Here is a 19,724-nt window from a genome sequence, read left to right on the forward strand (position 1 = left end):
AAGACTGTTGTTTCTGGAAAGAATCGCCACTTGTGGTAGGACAATGCTTCTGACTTCTCAGACATGCTAACTATTTTGCTTTTCGGTTGCTTATTTTAGAACAGAACTAAGCCTGAACTCTGATGAGAAAAATTCCCTCTAATAGACAGACTATTAGAAATGACTAGTAACAGCTGAAAGGACCAAAATATGCTATATAATAATAATGTCTTCATTCCCTTAAATAAGTGTACACATTTAATTAAAATGATACACATATATTCTGCCAATTTCCTTAGCACAAATATATTTTACCAGTACAGGATTTTTGCTCATGATTAAGTACAGTTCATATTTAATAAAGATAAAAGAGGCAAGCATATTCACTTAATCATCTTAAAAGCAGAATGTTATGCATGTACTAGATGTTTTTTAAAAGGAAGTCTTTCTTTAAGGTGGTATAAGGAATAAATTAAGAATAAGATTCCATGGTTGCTTTCTACCAACCCTGTGCCACTAATTTTGTTATGGGATATTTGGTAATTTAATCAAAGAAACCTTTCTTATGTCTCAAATTAAATCTTATAAAAATGGCAATCAAAGGTTGAAGTAAACTTTCCAAATATAAAACATAAATCTCTCCAGATTTATGTAAACTTTATTCTATTTGTATCCCAATCCACACTTACTACAAAATCTCTTTGTCACTCACTCTCGGATCACAGTCAGTAAGCACCTAATCTGCATTTCACACTATGCCTTGAGGAACCATTGCTTGCCCACAATAGTTGATTCCCATCTAGTATAAAATTTTTTCTCAAAACCTCAGTTTTATCTTCCCATAGCTATGTATTTCTAGTTGTACAGTATTTCCCCTTCTTGTACCCTACACTAAGTTCTTCTCTCTTACACTTAAGCTCACTCATCTTAACAATGAAATTACAAGGAATTTTAGAGTATGACAGATCTGGACTTACTATTTGTGTGACCTTCAGCAGGTTAATAAATCTCTCTAAGGCTCCATTTCCTCATCTACAAAACTAACAAAATTCACATTAAAGGATGCTGGGAGCTAAATATGCTAAAATTAGTGGGTAAAGTTTGAAATGGGATATTTACATAGTCTCAAAGTATCTTTTCCTAATATACTTATTCATAAGAAGAAAAAATAGTAATGTTACAATGGCAAAAACTGACAGACATCACCTTAATCCAGGGATCAATTTAGTGATGTTAAAATTAGTGGATGAAATTGGATATTTGCATAGTCCCAAAGTATCTCCTCTAAGATATTTATTAATATAAATATAAGATAATTAATAAATATAAGATATTTATTAATACTATATATATTAGTTGACCAATTAATTTCTTTCTATTTATAGTAGAAACGGGGTCTCGCTCTTGCTCAGGCTGGTTTGGAACTCCTGACCTCGAGCAATCCGCCCTCCTCTGCCTCCCAGAGTGCTAGGATTACAGGCGTGAGCCACTGCGCCCAGCCTTAACCACTTTTCTATGCTAGCTATAGATCATATTCCTTCTGTGAATTCTGGCAATGTGCTTTTTGTTGTTCTTATCACAAAACTATAGCATGTTCATCCTAAATAATTTTCTGCAACATTCACAAATAATTCCTGATCTTGTATTTAAGTATGCCATTTTTCTTAACTATTTTGGCTTACATTTTATCCCAATGAATTTCAATTTTTGAGTTTCAAGATATTTCTCACTTTTCAAGGTCATTTTGAAATCTAATCTCCCTTTCCAATATATTAGAATGTGTGAGAGAAAGCAGTGCAGTTTACAGTAAAGAGTACTAGACATAGAAAGCTGAGCTCTGCTTTTGGCTCCATTATGTATATAACCTTGAACAAGTTATATAGCCTATTTTTAATCTGTTGAACTGATAGGACTATACATACCCTATGTACTTCCCAAGGTTTGTGTAACTATTAAATGTATTAATGATATGTTGGAAAAGATTTTATAAACTGTGGAGCATTTTATAAATATAAAATTATGCTTTTATTGTCATTGGTGATTATATAATTTAAATTTAGCATTGTCTTCCAAATTAAAGAATATACTCTCTTCATTCCATTTTTAACAAGCTGGTGATACAAACATTAAACAATTCTGTCAGAAGCTACCTACTTCTATAGAAAGCCAATTGTGGTATTCCCACACATTTCTTCACCTACCCATACCCTTTGCTGTTTTGTTTTCCAAATAGAAACTCCCATAATAGTTATACTGTTCATATGATGTGTCAGTCACCAGCCTGATCTCATGCTCCCTCCTCACACATTCCATGCCAGTCACGTTGGCCTTCTGTCACTTCCTGGAGTACATGGTACATTATGTTCTTTCTTGTTTGGATGCCTTTGTGCTCCTGTTCGCTGTTTGAAATTTGTTTCCCTGTTCGTCTGGCTTTTTTCTGTCATTGCTAGATATTTGCGTTTTTCAGAGTTTACTTTCTCAGAGTCATCCTATGACCATCATACCTAAAATAGGAACCTATCCCACGTTCTCTTTCACAAAATACTCTCTGGTCATTTCCACCTTGTCTTCAGGGATTATCAGCATGGTAGGCACATAGTAAGTGCTAAGTAAATATTTGTTGAATAAATAAATTATTAAATGGAAAGAATTAGAAGACTATGTTATCTCTTTCCTTTAATCTAACTATTTTTAAATTGTCCTCTTTTGGGGTCCAGGCACTTATAAAAGCAGCACTGTACTCTCTTAGCCAGCAGGACTTAATTTAGTGTCTTACTTTCAGAAACTCTGAGTGATCATTCATTGCATTCTTTATTTTATATTTGTGAGAACATAGGAAACTTAGAATCACTTTAGAGAATTCTGTGGGAATCAACACTTCTTGAATATTCTCTGTGGACTTTCAGTCTGGTGCCAATCAATGGAACTTTCTCTTATGATATATATATGTTCTGTATCTGCACTATCCAATAAAATAGTCATTAGCTACATGGTCTGGAGAGCACTTGGAATATGCATAGTATGACTGAGGGACTGAATTTAAATTTTATTTAATTTTTAATTAATCTTAATTTAAATAGCTGCATGTGACTAGTAGATGCTATGTTAGCACAATTCTATATTTTTTTCTATCAGCAGTATAAGATGATAGAATCCTTTTTGGTCAGAAAAAGACTACAAGTCTGGGATCTTCTAGGAAATCATAGGCTATGGACGAAGTAGGAAGAGAGAAAAGGATTGTTTTGTTTCTTCTATGAACAGAAGTATTATATCTTAGAAATTTAAGATAAAAAATTAAAATTTGTTGCTTGCAGTAAAACTGAATAAATACTCCAGTTGAGAAGATATGAATTCTCTTCATCATTTGGCATATGGCTGTTGCACAGACAATGAAATAGAGAGAGTATCTATATTTAGGTTTTGGAGGTATTTTCTTCACTTTATTTAATTTAAATCAATTTTCAATAGTTTTTAAAAGGCTTCATTATGAAACATGCTTTTAAGCACCTTATTTTTGTCTTAAAAATACAAACCTTTAATTGGTTCAGCTCAACAAAAGGTAGATTTAAAAACACACTGCAGTCTGAACTGATTTTTCAGAATAATAAAAGGTCTTATGAAACTTTTTACTCCAAGAATTGTCATTTTAAATTCTTAGCAGGTCTGTCATTTAAATCAGGCACTATGCAATTTTCCATCACCTATAAAAAAAAAAATCCTCTCTTTTCTGCTTTGTGCTCTGCCCAGCTCCAGTTTTTATCTCATTCTCCAGTGCCCTCCTAAGCTGCTGCTTCTCACTGAAAATTGTGCAATTCATTTTAAAGATTAAAGATTTTTTTTTAAAAAAATAAAGATTATCTAAAATTTGCAGAGAAGCTAACCATACTATCATAAACAATGCCACTGAGGATATTTCCTGATGAATAAACACTGGTTATTTTTAGAGGCATTTGGATTGGTCTGTCAGCAGACAGATCACTAGTGGCAATACTCAGTGGCTTTGGGAACTGATTGGGATTTACAATAGAAAATGAGGGTAGGAGCAGTACTGGTGGAAAGGAAAAACTGCTCACCTTTTCTTCCTTTTAATCTTTTCATTTCCCTCTTCTCATTGATGCTCCAAATTTAGAGGCAAAATTAAAGTTTGGAGGGATAAAATGCAGATTTTTGTCTAGTTTGTCACACTAGACTTGAGAGCATTAACACATTTCCCTACAGAAAACTGTTAAGTTGAAGTGATTTATTCTTGTTTTATTCCTTAAGAATACCAAGTTCCAAACCTATGCTTTTTTATTTCAGTCTAACAGACCAAGGAAATTTTAATGACATTATAAAAACACTGAATTTGTCTAGATAGCATTCCATACATGGATTATATTTTATTAACAATGCTTACTTGAGGTCATCCCACTCATGGCTCATATATATTCTGCAATGCTTGTAATGTTTTGGGGAACCCATGAAGGGACACATCAAAATACTATGTGCCTTATCCAATCTAACAAATCACTGTCAATATCATTGACAGAGCAGTTTTGCTATGTCAGGAGATAATAAGGTATGTGATTATAATCATCATCATTTTCTTTATATGCTATAATCAATTATGGCAGATGTATGGCAAAGAGAAACAATTTTGGAATCAGTAAGGAAGAATTAATGGAAAGGTTAATATAGTGCTGGTTAGTAGAAAACAGAAAAAGTAGTTTGTTGCTAAGACTGAATGTAAACCAGGAATATTTAAAGCAAATAGCTCAAGAGGGCAATAACATTACGAATTAGTTAGGCTTAATAAACCATTTTTAAAAAACTATTATCTAGGTATTATAGGATCATGATTATTTGTTAGGCAACATGCTATATTTCCAAGTACCTGTAAAATTTATTTTATAGAACCAAAATATATTTTTTATGATAACACAGTACACTGACAGGGAACAAATTTATGTTCTATAAGCTTTTATCTGTGGAGATTTTGAAGTATCAACAGAAAATATCAATTTTTAATATTAAACCTTAAGATCAATAAAACTTTTAAAAAATGACTGAAAAAATTTTTTTCTCTCTCTATTTTTTAAAACAGGGTCTCACTGTGTTGTCCAGGCTGGAATGTAGTGCCATCATCAAAGTTCAGTGCTTAAACTCCTGGGCTCAAGCAATCCTTTTGTCTCAGCCTCTCAAGTAGCTGAGACTATAGGCACATGCTACTATACCTGTTTTGTTTTGTTTTTTCTTTTTTTTGTAAAGATGTGGTCTCATGTTGCTCAGGCTGGTCTCAAACTCCTGGCCTCAAGTAATCCTCTCGCCTCAGCCTCCCAAAATGATAGGATTACAGGTGTGAGTCACCTCGCCTGGCCTCACTTTTCATTACATTCTCATGATGAAAACATTTGATTTTTATTTTATTTTTAGTTTTTTGAGACAGAGTCTCACTTTGTTGCCCAGGCTAGAGTGAGTGCCGTGGCATCAGCCTAGCTCACAGCAACCTCAAACTCCTGGGCTCAAGCAATCCTACTGCCTCAGCCTCCCAAGTAGCTGGGACTACAGGCACGCACCACCATGCCCGGCTTGTTTTTTCTATGTATATTAGTTGGCCAATTAATTTCTTTCTATTTATAGTAGAGACGGGGTCTTGCTCTTACTCAGGGTGGTTTTGAACTCCTGACCTTGAGCAATCTGCCCGCCTCGGCCTCCCAGAATGTTAGGATTACAGGCATGAGCCACCGCGCCCGGCCTAAAACATTTGATTTTTAAACTGAATATTCTCCTGATTATATTTTGTCATACATATAGTTGTCAATTTGGGAAATTACAAAGTGAAACAAATAAGGGAAAAAAAAAAAAAACAACCTTGTAAATCCTTTCTCTACATGTGACTCAACTCTGTATTCACCAGACTATGGTAAAACAAAAAATGCAAACTTCCAAGAAACTATCACAGTTCCCAATAATTGAGTATTACGTGGCAGGGTTTCCTACCCTGAAATAGTTCTTTCATAGAATCTTGAGAGTCAAATAGTTATACCACATGCTCATTGTCATCCTCTAGGAAGAGGAAGCTCTATCTCTGGTTTGTCAAGTCCTATGATGTGAATAACACACACGTGTATTACTCTGTTGCTCAATAATGAATCTGCCTTTACTACATTTAAATAACAGTTCCATCACAAATTCATACAACACCTTTCTCTGAAGAGTTCAAAGTGAGCTTATTAGTACTATCCAATCAATGCTCACTGCTTCTCTAGAAGAAAGACAAATTTGAGAATGCAAATAAGGAGGGAGTTCCTATATTCCACAGCTCTAGTTAAATTTTTAAGAACTACTATTCTGTAACATTTTAAGTTGCTATACAGATCAGAGCATTCCACATAGCTCTGGCTTAATAAATATCAGAGTCATAAAAACCTCATAAACTCAGCTAATTCTCTGTCACTTAACCTGGGTTCATATTAGTGTTTTCTAACAATCAATTAGAAGATGGATATAATACGGAATAAAAAACATGGTCTTGACTGTTATCTCAATTTTGCCAACAACTACATGAGGCTTTGAATCTTGACAGGATAATACTTGTATCAGGAAAATAAAATCAGGACCTGGAAATTAAATCCATTATTCGTATTTTGTTTCAGAATATTTATGTATATTTTATGCTATCAAGAAAAAAGAGGGGAAGAGAAGAAAAATAGGTTCAAACAGGAAGTTTATATGAGCAGGATTTAAATTAATCAGTTCCTAACAACTGTTAAGTACAACCTTTTGGAAATTAATTTGCATAATGATAATCTACATGTGATAGGGTTGAAACTATTTAAATGACATTATATTTCATTATTTAGTCTTGCTCCACCACTGCTTTAGCAGTGAATCCTTATGAAATGTAATGCAGCTAATGAGGTAGCTTTTTAACTGAACAAACTGACAGGCCCCATATCTGCAGAGGCAGCTTGAAACCGTGCCCAACCTCTTGGCTTCCCAAGAGGCTTTTCAAAATTCAATAAATAACATCTGTAGGCGATGTTGGGTGCAGACCTAGCAGAGTGCGTCATAACACTGTGCTGGCAGAACAAAGAAACCATGACGACTGCCAAGTTTCCATGGCAACTGCTGCGAGGCTCTGAGAGTATAATAGCACATCAATCACTGTCCAAAAGAACTTCATTATCAGCTAGAAAAAACCTTTAGGATCTGTTTAGTGTGCAATTGTGGGTTAACTCACCTCAAAGCCTTGCTCTCTAGCAAAAGTGGCAGCTTCCTGAAATAAAAAAAAAAGAACAGTTAATTATAAAGTGCTAGGTAATGAAGAAATAATCCATTTTTGAAACTCATTCAAATAGTCTTCTTTTTACACAATTATCTCAATATACCCACATAGTTCAATTTTTATTCTTACACCAATAAAGATTTCTTTCTTCCCTTGGAGTAAGAAAAAAAAAAAGGCAGCATAATGTCAACACACTTCACAAGTTGGAATAAAGATGTAGTGTATGTTTTTACTATAGCTGCCACAGTGAGTTCAGGTGTTCTGACCTTAGTAAAGAAAGACAATCATTTGAAACTTAAGGAACATGCTGGTGGTTATGTTTTTAATTAAATTAAAAAATACCTCTCAGAAAGCTCTTCTGTAGAGAACAATGTCTAATAAACATATAGATTTAGAATAATCACCATTTTATAATCCTCATAATGAAATTTATTATGGACAAGGATCATCAATGGATGTTAAATTCATTGGGTGAAAGCATGATAGGGAACTGGGTATTTCCATGGAATCAAGTATCACAGATTATATGCTGGTCATGAGGAGCAAAACATAACTTTATAATGGAAGGATCAAGCTGTCATCACTTTAACCCAGTGATCTATGCTATCACTTATCATCACTAATAGTGGGATCACCAACTATTCTGTGCCTTCTGTTATGATGCAGTATGAAGTTCACAGCACCACCTATAAAGCATTCTGACCAAACAATTTAACATGAATTAATCAAAACGTCAGTCCAATATTAACTTGCAGTCTACAAGAAATACAGAAGATGGGAGAACACATTAAAGGACATACTGAAAAAGCAACTGGACAGATCCATAAGGTAGGACATTTCAATGTCATGGTATAGCAATAAGGGGAAAATGACCTATGAACGTATGGACCTTAATTGGATTCTGCTTTTTTTTTTTTTTTGAGACAGAGTCTCGCTTTGTTGCCCAGGCTAGAGTGAGTGCTGTGGCATCAGCCTACCCCACATCAACCTAAATCTCCTGGGCTCAGGCAATCCTCCTGCTTCAGCCTCCTGAGTAGCTGGGACTACAGGCATGCGCCACCATGCCCGGCTAATTTTTTCTATATATATTAGTTGGCCAATTAATTTCTTTCTATTTATAGTAGAGACGGGTCTCGCTCTTGCTCAGGCTGGTTTCGAACTCCTGACCTCGAGCAATCCGCCCGCCTCGGCCTCCCTGAGTGCTAGGATTACAGGCGTGAACCACCGCGCCTGGCCTGGATTCTGTTTTGAACAAACCAGCTATAAAGACATTTTGGGGCCAGCTGGAGAAATTTGAATATGAAATAAAAATTAGATGATATTAGGAATTATCAGTTTGAAAAGGAAAATGTCCTTAATTTTTAGAAATGCATCCTAAAGTATTTAGGGATGAAATGTCATGATATATGTAATTTACTTTAGAATGATTCAGAAAAAAAGTAAAGTGAAGGAAAAATGGTAAAACATTAATGACTGTCAAATCTAGATACATGTGAGGGTTCAGTATCTCTACTTTTTTGTATGTTTGAAAATTTTTATAATGAACAGCCAAAAATCCTCCAATTTTCCTTTAATAGAAGATGACAGGGTAACAAAAGTTGAACACTAAAAAATATATACAATTAAAAAATTTTTAATAGACAAAATTCTTCTAGATTTTAAATAGCTGAAGGGTACAATCTGATAAACATTATTATATGCCCTAATCTCCTTATAACAGTTTATCAAATGGCAAAAAACACATCTGTGTAACCAAATCCTTTCCCTTTCTTTGTTTTGTGCATATATTTTAATTTTAAGACTGAAAGAAAATAGAGGCAATATTACTTTTCAACTCCACTTCCCTCTTGAAAAAGAAAAAAACTGCAGACAACTGTCAAGAGCCTCTACATCTTAACTTACATTCCTCCCAAATTATCTTTGCCAAGAGATATTAATAGAAGGATGGGATTTGAGCCTGAGTAGTGAGCAGATCCAACTCAACTAAAACGACTGCTGCACCAAACCATGTAAGGCAGAAAGTACAGTCAGTGTCTCCAGCACAAATTTGGGTATTATCTATATCCTGAAGAAAATATTGAGTACAAAAATATATGTATGCACTGATGGTCCAATATACTAATAATATATAGATTTAGAGAACCATTTTGAGAATTTAGAAAGGTCAAAATGCATGATTACAGCTGAGCACTGAGGTTAATGGAAAGTGATAAGCTGAATGTACAACTCCTTAGGCTATTCACTAGAGAAACAAAAGCCTGACCAAGTTAGCCTTAGTTGATGTAAACCAAAAAAACCAAACCAAAACAAAACTTGATTTATGATCTTGACACTGGTGCAAGCAAGGTTAGCCTCTTGACAATTTACTTACAATAGAACTTTGTACATCACATAGTCAATATTTTATTTGCTGGCCAGGTATTAAGGAAATAGGATAAGGTTCAAAAGATATCAATGTAGTGCTTTCTAAGCTGTCATAATTAAGCAAGCCGAGTCTTATATGAAAAAGACAACAGAAAAGCTCTGCCAGAACTACTTATTTATGTGAAACTTCATTGGAGGTATGAAAGAACCCCAGAGGAATGTAAGACAAAGTTAAACTGAAGCATCTGTAGGACTAAAATTGCAGCAAGACATAAATATTCAAAATTTACATGTAGTATTTAAATTGTTTTTTTAATGTCCAGTTTTACTCATACAAATGTATAAGAAATTAACTCTGATCTGTTATGGTATAGAACTAATTGTAGGAAAACATATATATAAATGTCAAACCATTATATTTTAATGGAACCAGGTCTTAGGACACTTCTATGTTTGTAAACTAATCTAAGCATCAACATATTTCTGACTGAGGAAGGATGTACTTATGAAAAGTCAACTCAATTTTCTATTTTAGTGCAGCCTCACACAGGTTTGCCGAGCTGTGCCCTATCACTAGAAAAGCTAAGCACTTGTTCTGTGGCTTAAAATGATCTTATCTTCTGACTTCCTCCCACCTTCTTTTGATCTTGGGCTGGTGCCCCAAGTCACTCCATTAGAGAAGGCAGCTGGCTCACATCACTGCAATCTTTCCCACAGCTAACCTCTGATCTGAAGGTGTTTGTAGATACAATGATGGAACAACATTTATTTTTCCCTCTCAGCAAAACAAAACAACACAGGGGAATAGTTTGACCCAGTAAGAATTTTAAGCAGAATTTTACTTGTCAGATTCACTGCATGAAGGGACAGAAAGAAAAGGCATTAGGTCAGAAAACAAGGAAGAAAGAATGGCCATAGATGGTGGGCAGAAGGGTAAGGCAGGTTCCAAATATCAGGGGTAATTCCAAGTGAACTGATCGCACTAAATTGAAAAGGACTTTTTAGTGTGCCTTCGCAGTAAAAGTGAGAAAAGAAAACAAGCAAGTCCCCATCTGTGCTGCCCCAGGGCGCCTCGTACTGAGTTTCACAAATCTAATGAAGCAGTCAGGTTAAAATCCAACCGCAGAGTGGATGTGACATGTGGAGAACAGCTCGGGTTAGAATAGAGAAGCAGGGCGGTTCCTAATGCAGGTGATTATCCATGTGATAATCATTATATTTACAGGCTTTCCATTTTAGATCTGACATCAAAAATCACAAAAGAGGAGGGATTAAGGAAATAAACAACCGACACAGAGGCTTTCCTGCTCCCCTGAGATTATAGCACTTTCATTCATGCATGACAAGCAACAAAAGCAAAACCAAACAGCCCAGGAAAGAGTATTTCTGAGAAGGCTGGATTTCACATTAACACACTTTCCATTTTGATAACTTTCACTATTATTCAGTTTCTCAGTCAGGTCACATTTTCAGAATCAGTTCTCATTGTTGTCTATGCTATAATACAGTATCATTTTTGGTTTACAATGAATGATACTCACATATGTCTTTTATAACAACAGAGTCATTTTTCCTTCCTGGAATTGAGTGTTGTGAATAAAAGGACATATAATTAAAGTCTTAGACTCTCATCTGTACCATGCCACTTAGGATTTACAGTAGGCTTGCTGCTTCACCAACCAAGCTAAAAGGGAGCTGGTAGGACAACCTCAAATATGATTTTTGAATGGAGGTTAAAAAAAAGGCTGGAAATTCATAGTTAATGAAAACTATGGAATACTTACATTAATAGCTATTTAAAGGGATTAGCAAACCATTATTAAAAAGCACAATCCTCAGATTATACAGGAAAGGAAAGAGAAACTCAAATGCATGTTTGTGTGTATGAAAGACAACTATGTCCTTTATATTAAAGTGAGGGAAAAAACTATTCCTTTATATTTTGTCTGATAACACTCAAGTTCTTATTTATAAAGTAGAATTATCTGTAATCAATATTAAACTAAAACTGTAACTTGCCCATACTCCTAATTCAATTCCAATTATTTGTTACAGTTATATAGAAATACAATGATTTCTATAAATTTACAAGCCAAAGGGGAATGAGTCACTAGACCAGTTCTGCTTTTTTACTTTCCTTGTTCATTTCTCCATCCAACAAAATTTACCTCCTAAGTGTAATTTTAGATTACCTGCATCTAGAGGCATATCACCATTACAGCTGTTGCAGACTTTATAAAGGTATTAGACTTTGATACAATACTTGAAACAATCATACTATAACTCTTAAACAGTGTGGTATGAATGAGAGCCTAAGACAAGATGGTATCTCCCTCTCTTTATATATACATATATAATAAAGATTCATATATTTGTATATAAATTTAGAGATATAATGTTCTCTCTGAATGGCTTTAAATGCAACATAACACTGGTTAAGAGGCAGTTATAGCCAAATGGAAAGATTATGGAGCTTAAAATCAAAAGACCTGCCCTAAAGTCCCAGTTTTATAGCTTATTTGCTACGTAGTCTTGAGCAAGTTACTCAATATATCGGTTTCTTTATCAATCAAATTGGGGTTAACAATATCTATTTAATTGGATTGTTGCTAGGAATACATGAAATGTTTTATGTGAAAGTATAAAATAATTTTGGCTACAGAATTCAGGTTCTTGGTAAGATCTTGGGATAATTTAACAAATGAGTGTCAGAGCATCCAAAGTACATCCAATGATTTGTCCTACCTGTGGATTATATATTTTCTTGTGATATTGCATTAGTATTATACTATTTAAAATTTTATACTATTTCTGTTAAGGAATAGTTTTAATTTGTAAATATAGTAATTGAAGGCTGGAAAACTTAAGTAAAATGTGATCTGGGAACCTCTTTTTAAAATAAATTTCATTCACAAAAATATCTGTACTGGCTTTTCCAAGGAATATAGCATATAACTTTTTGGAGATTTTCAACCTGTGCTCTGACATTTATTACCATGTGCTTCCTGTCTGCAGAATGCTGAATAAAAATATTATTTAACATTTATTGAGTGCCAAAAACTGTGGGACAATGAATAGCTATAAAGACAGTCATGGCCTCTATCCAATAGGTTTATAATAAAAAGTAGATAGACAGTATATAAATTATACCTCAATAAACATGACTGAAAAAAACATTAGGCAGCCAAAACATAGGCCAAAAAATAAGGTTTTGTTTATAAGAAACTTAACCCTTTCACAAAGTGATTTATTAGCTGACTTGTCTAGTCTAGCAAGGAGAATTGTTCATTCCCACCTTTAAGCATATTTAATTGTGGTAACTAAAGAAAAAATTCAGTTAGAAAAAGTGCTTCATCAAAATTTAAGATTGATTAGCTACCGAGGCTAACTTCTTCTAGAACAATCCAAGTTTTTAGTTATTAAAGAAGGAGAATAGAAAGGATAACACAAGAAAATTCTCAGGATAGTAGTGTTCTTATTGGGTATTTTATTTCTGTTTTTAATGAGATAATAAGTGCTTGACATAAAGGAGATATCCAACAAATGTCAACTCTTTTCCTTTGTCTCATTTGATCTTTACAGAAATCCTAAATATTGGCATTATTTTCATTTTCCAGATGAAAATTTGAAGGCTCAGAAAGATTAGAGTATGTCTAAGACCATATAGCATTGCAGGTAATTGTAATAGCTGGCATTTGGATCTGAGGCTTTCTGAATGGTCTGTGAAGGTCTGCTACTGATGAACTCTTTCAGGTTTATATGTCTGAAAAAAATCTTTATTTTGCTTTTGTTTTTCAAAGATATTTTCACCAGGTATAGAATTCTGGGTTGATAATTTTCTTTCTGTGCTCCAAGGTCTAGCTTGCATTGATTCTGATGTAAGTTTGCTGTAATTCTTATCTTTGTTCCTCTGTATGTAATGTGTCTTCTAAAGACTTTTTTTTCTTTATTGCTGATTTTATACAATTTGATTATGATATGTCTTGGTGTAGTTTTTGTTTGTTTCTTTGGTTTTTGGTTTGTTGAACTGCTTGGATTTCTGAATTTATGGTTTTCATCAAATTAGGAAAATTTTCAGCCTTTATTTCTTCAAATATTTTTTGTCTCCCTCACCCGCCCTAGACTCCAAATATGTATATGAGATCGCTTGAAGTTTTCCCACAGCTCACAGCTAACATTTTTTTTTTTTTGAGACACAGTCTCACTCTGTTGCCTGGGCTAGAGTGCCATGGCATCAGCCTAGCTCACAGCAACCTCGAACTCCTGGGCTCAGGTGATCCTCCTGCTTCAGCCTCCCAAGTAGCTGGGACTACAGGCATGAGCCACCATGCCCGGCTAATTTTTTCTATATATTTTTAGTTGTTCAGCTAATTTCTTTCTACTTTTTTAGTAGAGACGGTCTCACTCTTGCTCAGGCTGGTCTCAAGCTCCTGAGCTCAAATGATCCACCCACCTTGGCCCCCCAGAGTGCTAGAATTATAGGTGTGAGCCACCATGCCCAGCCCATTGCTTGTTTTTCTAGTCTTTTTTTTCCTTGCAGTGTTTCATTTTGAATAGCTTCTATTGCTATATCTTCAAGACCATTAATTTTTTATTCTACAGTGTCATATTTCATCCAGTGTGTTTTCGTCTCAGATATGGTATTTCTCATCACTAGAAGTCAGATCTTTTTTTATATTTTCCATGACTCTCCTTAATAGGCTCATGCTTTGCTTTACGTTCTTGAAATATATATTTAGAAATGCTGTTTTAATGTCTGGTCAACTAATCCTAACAACTGTGTCATTTCTGAGTCCATTTCTATTAACTAATGTTTCTCCTCAAAAGGGGTTGTATTTTCCTGCTTCTTTAGATGAAAGGTAATTTTTATTTACTTATTTATTTATGTTTACAGATGGGATCTCACCATGTTGCCTGGGCTGGCCTCATACTCTGGCTCAAGCTATCCTCCTACCTTACACTCTCGAGTAGCTGGGACCACAGGTGCATGCCACTCATTTATTTTTTTTTTAAAGTGGCTTTCTCACTGAATGAATGGTAATTTTTGATTAGCTACCTGACATTATGAATTTTTATGTTTTTAGGTGTTGGATATTTTGTCATCTGAAATTCAGTTAGGTTACATGAAAACAGTTTGATTCTTTCCATACTTATTTTTAAGCTTTCTTTGCTAGGGGATATGAGAGCAGCTTTTAATCTGGAGCTAATCTGGTCCCCTATTGACATAATATCTTTTTCAATACTAAAAAGATGTTCCATTTATTAGAGATTTTTTCCACTCTGGCTATTGGGTGCATAAGGTATTATCAGCTTTATGTGAGTTCAGGGAATGTTCTGCCTGTTCCTTTCTAGAGGTTTTATCCCTGGCTTTTATAGTAGTTTCCTCACATACTTATGCTGATCAGTACTCAGCTGAACAATCAAGGGGAACCCTCTGCAGATATCCAGTGTGTGAACTCTCTGTGCAGCTCTCTCTTCTCTGGCATTCTCTTTTGCAAATTCTACCCACCTTGACCTCCCTCAATTCTCAGCTCTGTCTCAATTCAGTTAGAACATGGGACTCTATTAGGGATCTCCTTCCTGCACTGCAGGCTGGAAACTATCCAGGCAGAATGATATGGCAATTGCAGGGATTCCTCATTTGTTTTCTTTCTCTCAGGGATCACTGTCCAGTGTTGTTTAATGTCTAAAAACTGTTGTTTTGTATAGCTTGTATGGTTTTTGCATTGTTTAAGGAAGGAGGATAAATTTGGCCCCTCTTACTCCATGACTTTCAGTAGAGGTTCTGCATGGATCTACCTTAAAGTGTAGATCCTAAAGGATCTGGGTACATAAATAAGCCTGTAGTCTACCATTTATTGGTTTAACACATTGCCACACTAGAAAAAAATTTTTTTCCTTGGGGCCATGATGTTTTATTACAAAAATAGAATAAAAACTTCGAAAATAAAATGATCCTTTCTAATTTAATGAAAAATTTGTTTTTAAAATTATTTTCTGCATTCTTTTCAATAAAAAAGTAATATAAAAACTTGAAAATTAGTTGCATAAAAAGTAATATTGCTTGAAAAATACCTCATAAGAGTACAGTAGTTTTTTTTTTGACATGTCAGGCTTAAATGTAATTTAAAGGTAAACACAAATATAAAAATGGAATTTATTGACTTCTATTCATTTAATCCACATTTTTAGGATTAAATTGTCAATATTAATTGTACCAATAAGAATATCAACAAGTAAGATTTTCATGAAAGAACTGCAGGGTTTTGCCCAGGGGGCCACCCATCATGTAACATGTATGCTACAACATGACTTGCCTGCACACCAAGTGGCTCCCAAGGTAAAGAGATGTGTGAGTTATATATGCTCCATGAGGCCCTGAGTTCAAAACTAGTGTGAGTTAAATGCAATACACATGGCAGTTAATGTGTTAAAAAGCTTATCTATCAGGTCACAGACAAGACAGATTGACTGATATATTAAAAGTCTCATACACTATTCTTTACATCTCATTGTACAAAGGATACAGCTCCTGCTGCACTAAACCATAAACATTCTACTTCACCAGTAATCTACATTTGAAACCATCTGAAGAAAATACTCTACTCAGTTCTGAACCCTCCTTTACTTTACATATTTTATATTGTTGTCATTTTCTTGCTTTTTGTCTTACCAACAAGAAAGCTCCATATAGCTAATTGCAAGCTTTACACTGTTTTTTCCTACTCCTCTCTTCCAACCAATAGAGAGCCTTCTAATCAATATACTATGCCAGGGTCAGCAATCTACAGCATGCAGGATGAATTCAGCCTGTCACCTGTTTTTGTAAAGTTTTATTGAAACACAGCAAATGACTATTTGTTTACATATTATTCATGGTTGTTTTTACGCTACCACAGCAGAGGTGAAATAATTGAATAGTTCAACAGAGACCATCCTACCTAGACTATTACAGAAAAAGCTTTCTGATCCCTGCATTATGCTATAATTGGGATATTTGTAAGTTTCAAAATAGACTTTTTTCTTCTTCATTGAGTTACCAGTGAATAACTGAAGGATATATATAGAGCAGGCTCCAGCCTGCTAACCTTAAGATAATTGAAGTGTATATCTTTTGACAGGCTTTACTTCCTTCATTCACCAGCAAAACAATCTAAAAACCAAATCACATATATTAATAAAAAAGCAGTAAAAGATAAGATAAATAACCAATTCTTATAAGTTTAGATACTTGTTTATGCAGGACCATGAGAAAGACTTCACTGCTCAATGCTTCAAATCAGATTAAAAGAGGAAGGGAAGACCTCAGATGGGAAGAGACAGCATCCTTGTTAAGTGCCTTTCTAGTAATTCCTTTCAGTTCAAATGTACACCAATGTCTTTATATTTTCCACATCACACATTGTGAAGGTATGATAATCACTGCCACTATAAACCATCCAGGGATGCTCTAATAGCCCTAACTTATTCTAGTCTGGAAGTTTTACAAATTTAACTCCTAGAAAATAAGGTAAAAACAAAATAAAAACAAATATTATATAAAACACAGAAATAGACAAGTACACAGGGTACAGTTTTGGGTTTTTTAAAATCTACTATGAGTAAAGTGGGAAGGTGTGAGATGTGGTAGTTAACATGGATTAAAAAAAACATGGATTTTAAAGATACAGCACTAGTTTTGAGTTGTTTTGACTAGAACATATCACAAAATCTCCACTATTCTTTAGGTCTTTGGTTTTTTTGTTTTGTTTTGTTTTTTTGTTTTTTGAGACAGAGTCTCAGTTTGTTGCCCAGGCTAGAGTGAGTGCCATGGCGTCAGCCTAGCTCACAGCAACCTCAAACTCCTGGGCTAAAGCGCTCCTCCTGCCTCAGCCTCCCGAGTAGCTGGGACTACAGGCATGCACCACCATGCCTGGCTAATTTTTCTATATATATTATTTGGCCAATTAATTTCTTTCTATTTTATAGTAGAGAAGGGGTCTCGCTCTTGCTCAGGTTGGTCTCCAACTCCTGACCTCGAGCAATCGCCTGCCTCGGTCTCCCAGAGTGCTAGGATTACAGGCATGAGCCACCACACCTGGCCAGGTCTTTGGTTTTTTGAGGAAGAAGAGAGAATAGAATTAGAATCCTAGTAATATTTACATTCTAAAGAACACTGGATTAAATAAACAAGAAACTTATAGTAATACATTGTAATTTATTAACATAACAAAATGTAGTAAAAACAGAGAAGCTTCTGGTTTCCTACTCTTAGTGAAAAATAAAGGCAATTTCTCCCACGGTCAGAATTTTTAAGTATGGATAACATATCCAATCCAAATAGTACCAATAACCACTGTATTATTTTCTTCTTTCTTGCCAGCTGACTCACAGTAATTATGTACAGAGTATATTATAATGCTGCTGTCTTAAAAACAAATCCAATATAGACAAAATTTTCACAATAGCCAGTGGCAAGTAGCAAGGACAACTGCAGAAGTAATCAATACAGGTTTCTTAAGTAAAAAATAAAACCAAAAAAAAAAAACAAACCAAAACCAAAAAAACCCCACAATTATAAACCAACAGAGAAAAATCTGGACAGGTATAGTGGTTCATGCCTATAATTCCAGCACTCTGGGAGGTTGAGGCAGGAGGATTGCTTGAGGCCAAAGCAAGACCCTATCTCAAAAATAAATAAATAAATAAATAAATAGAAATCTACACCTATCCTTGCTATAAGGAAAAGAAACAGGTTTTAAGAGATACTGAATATTCTGCATTTGATAATAAAATAGGAACCAATTATCTTGGTCTACAGAATAGAATCAAGAAATATATCTTTCTACTTCACAGACCCTCTTGCTGGAATCTGACATAACACATTATCCAACCATAGTGTTTGCTCGTAGTATTTTGTAGTCTCTATGATAAAGGATGAGTTTTGCTTTGGTACTGATAATACATTGGGAATTTAAGGTAGTACAGCATGGAGTTAGTTACAAAGTATTGGCATTTTTATTGTACTGAACATTATAAAATGATTAGGCTAACAGATGAGATGTAGGATTATTTTTGTTAAGAACCATTTTGATTTATTATATGTAGTATTACAAATTTCAGCTACACCTATCTCAGAAACTGTTTTCTCATAGGTCACCAATCTCAGTCCTTCTTGACCTTTTTGAATAGGACTTCATTCTTTTTTCCCAGGGAAAAAGAATTTCTGCACAGTTTAACATTTGGGAATATTTATTTTAAGAAATAAAATGAATACTCCATTCCCCTCTATTCTTTCAGAGTTTTAATTTCAACTCTCCTCCACATTTCTTTGTATCTCTAATTACTCTTCATTTCTTGGGTAAATATTTTCCCTCCTTCAATTCTTTGGTCACTTTTCCTCACTTATTCCTGCACATTTAAGTTCTCTCATTTGGATCTCCCAACTCCACTGGATAATTTAATAGGTGAAAAATGAGACTTTATTGGTGTTTTAGAGTTTGAAATTTCTCACCCTTTCCTAGGAACTCTCTTCCCTACTTTTCTGTCACATATCTTGTTTCCCTTCTCTTTCACCTTTCTGTTGCTTGCCTTCTTCCTCATTTGTTAAACTCCCTAAATGTAGTCTTTCTCTAGAAATTCATTTCTCAACCTTCTAATCTTTTCTCTCTTTACTTTTTCTGGGAGTAATTTTCTTTTTTCCTTTCATCTGACATCATCAAGAGATATCCTGTCTCACTTCCTGAGTCTTTTTGACACCTTCTTTCTCTTTGCATCTGACAAGTTCCAAGTTCTGCCACGTCCATTTTATAAGCATAAGACTTATAATATCTACACCCTTGTTTCCAATCCTTCTGACTCAATCTAGGTCAATCTTGTACTAATTCTTGCATAGATTACTGCTATAGCCTATTAACCAGTCTCTAGTAGCCATCTCACCTAGTTTGAAAACATCCTTGCATACAATCATTAGATTTATCTTCCTGAATATCAACTGTGATTATCTTTTGCTTAAGAAGCTATTTATTGCTTCCTGATAAAAGTCCCAGTTCCATAGTTTGACTTTCAAAGGTCCTTCACAATGTGCCCCTACTTTTCCTTTCTAGCCTGATCTTTTACTATTCTCTTATACATG

The 19,724-nt window shown here is 34.6% G+C and overlaps 1 protein-coding gene and 1 long non-coding RNA gene across 3 annotated transcripts in view; one reads left to right on the plus strand and one right to left on the minus strand.

Moving 5' to 3' along the window:
- Nucleotides 1-19,724, minus strand: part of ADK (adenosine kinase) — a 519,384-nt gene that overhangs the window by 97,038 nt on the left and 402,622 nt on the right. For both annotated transcript variants that reach the window (XM_012759893.2, XM_012759894.3), the window contains exon 8: nt 7,202-7,237. In XM_012759893.2, coding sequence (XP_012615347.1) covers nt 7,202-7,237 — 36 coding nt within the window. The remainder of the gene's footprint in view (nt 1-7,201; nt 7,238-19,724) is intronic.
- The window catches only part of LOC142875556 (uncharacterized), a 93,858-nt gene continuing 81,934 nt past the window's right edge, over nt 7,801-19,724 (plus strand). The window contains exon 1 of the long non-coding RNA XR_012922908.1: nt 7,801-8,074. This is a non-coding gene — a long non-coding RNA (uncharacterized LOC142875556). The remainder of the gene's footprint in view (nt 8,075-19,724) is intronic.

Source organism: Microcebus murinus, chromosome 14, assembly GCF_040939455.1.
Source record: "Microcebus murinus isolate Inina chromosome 14, M.murinus_Inina_mat1.0, whole genome shotgun sequence".
In the NCBI taxonomy this organism is placed as follows: Eukaryota; Metazoa; Chordata; class Mammalia; order Primates; family Cheirogaleidae; genus Microcebus; species Microcebus murinus.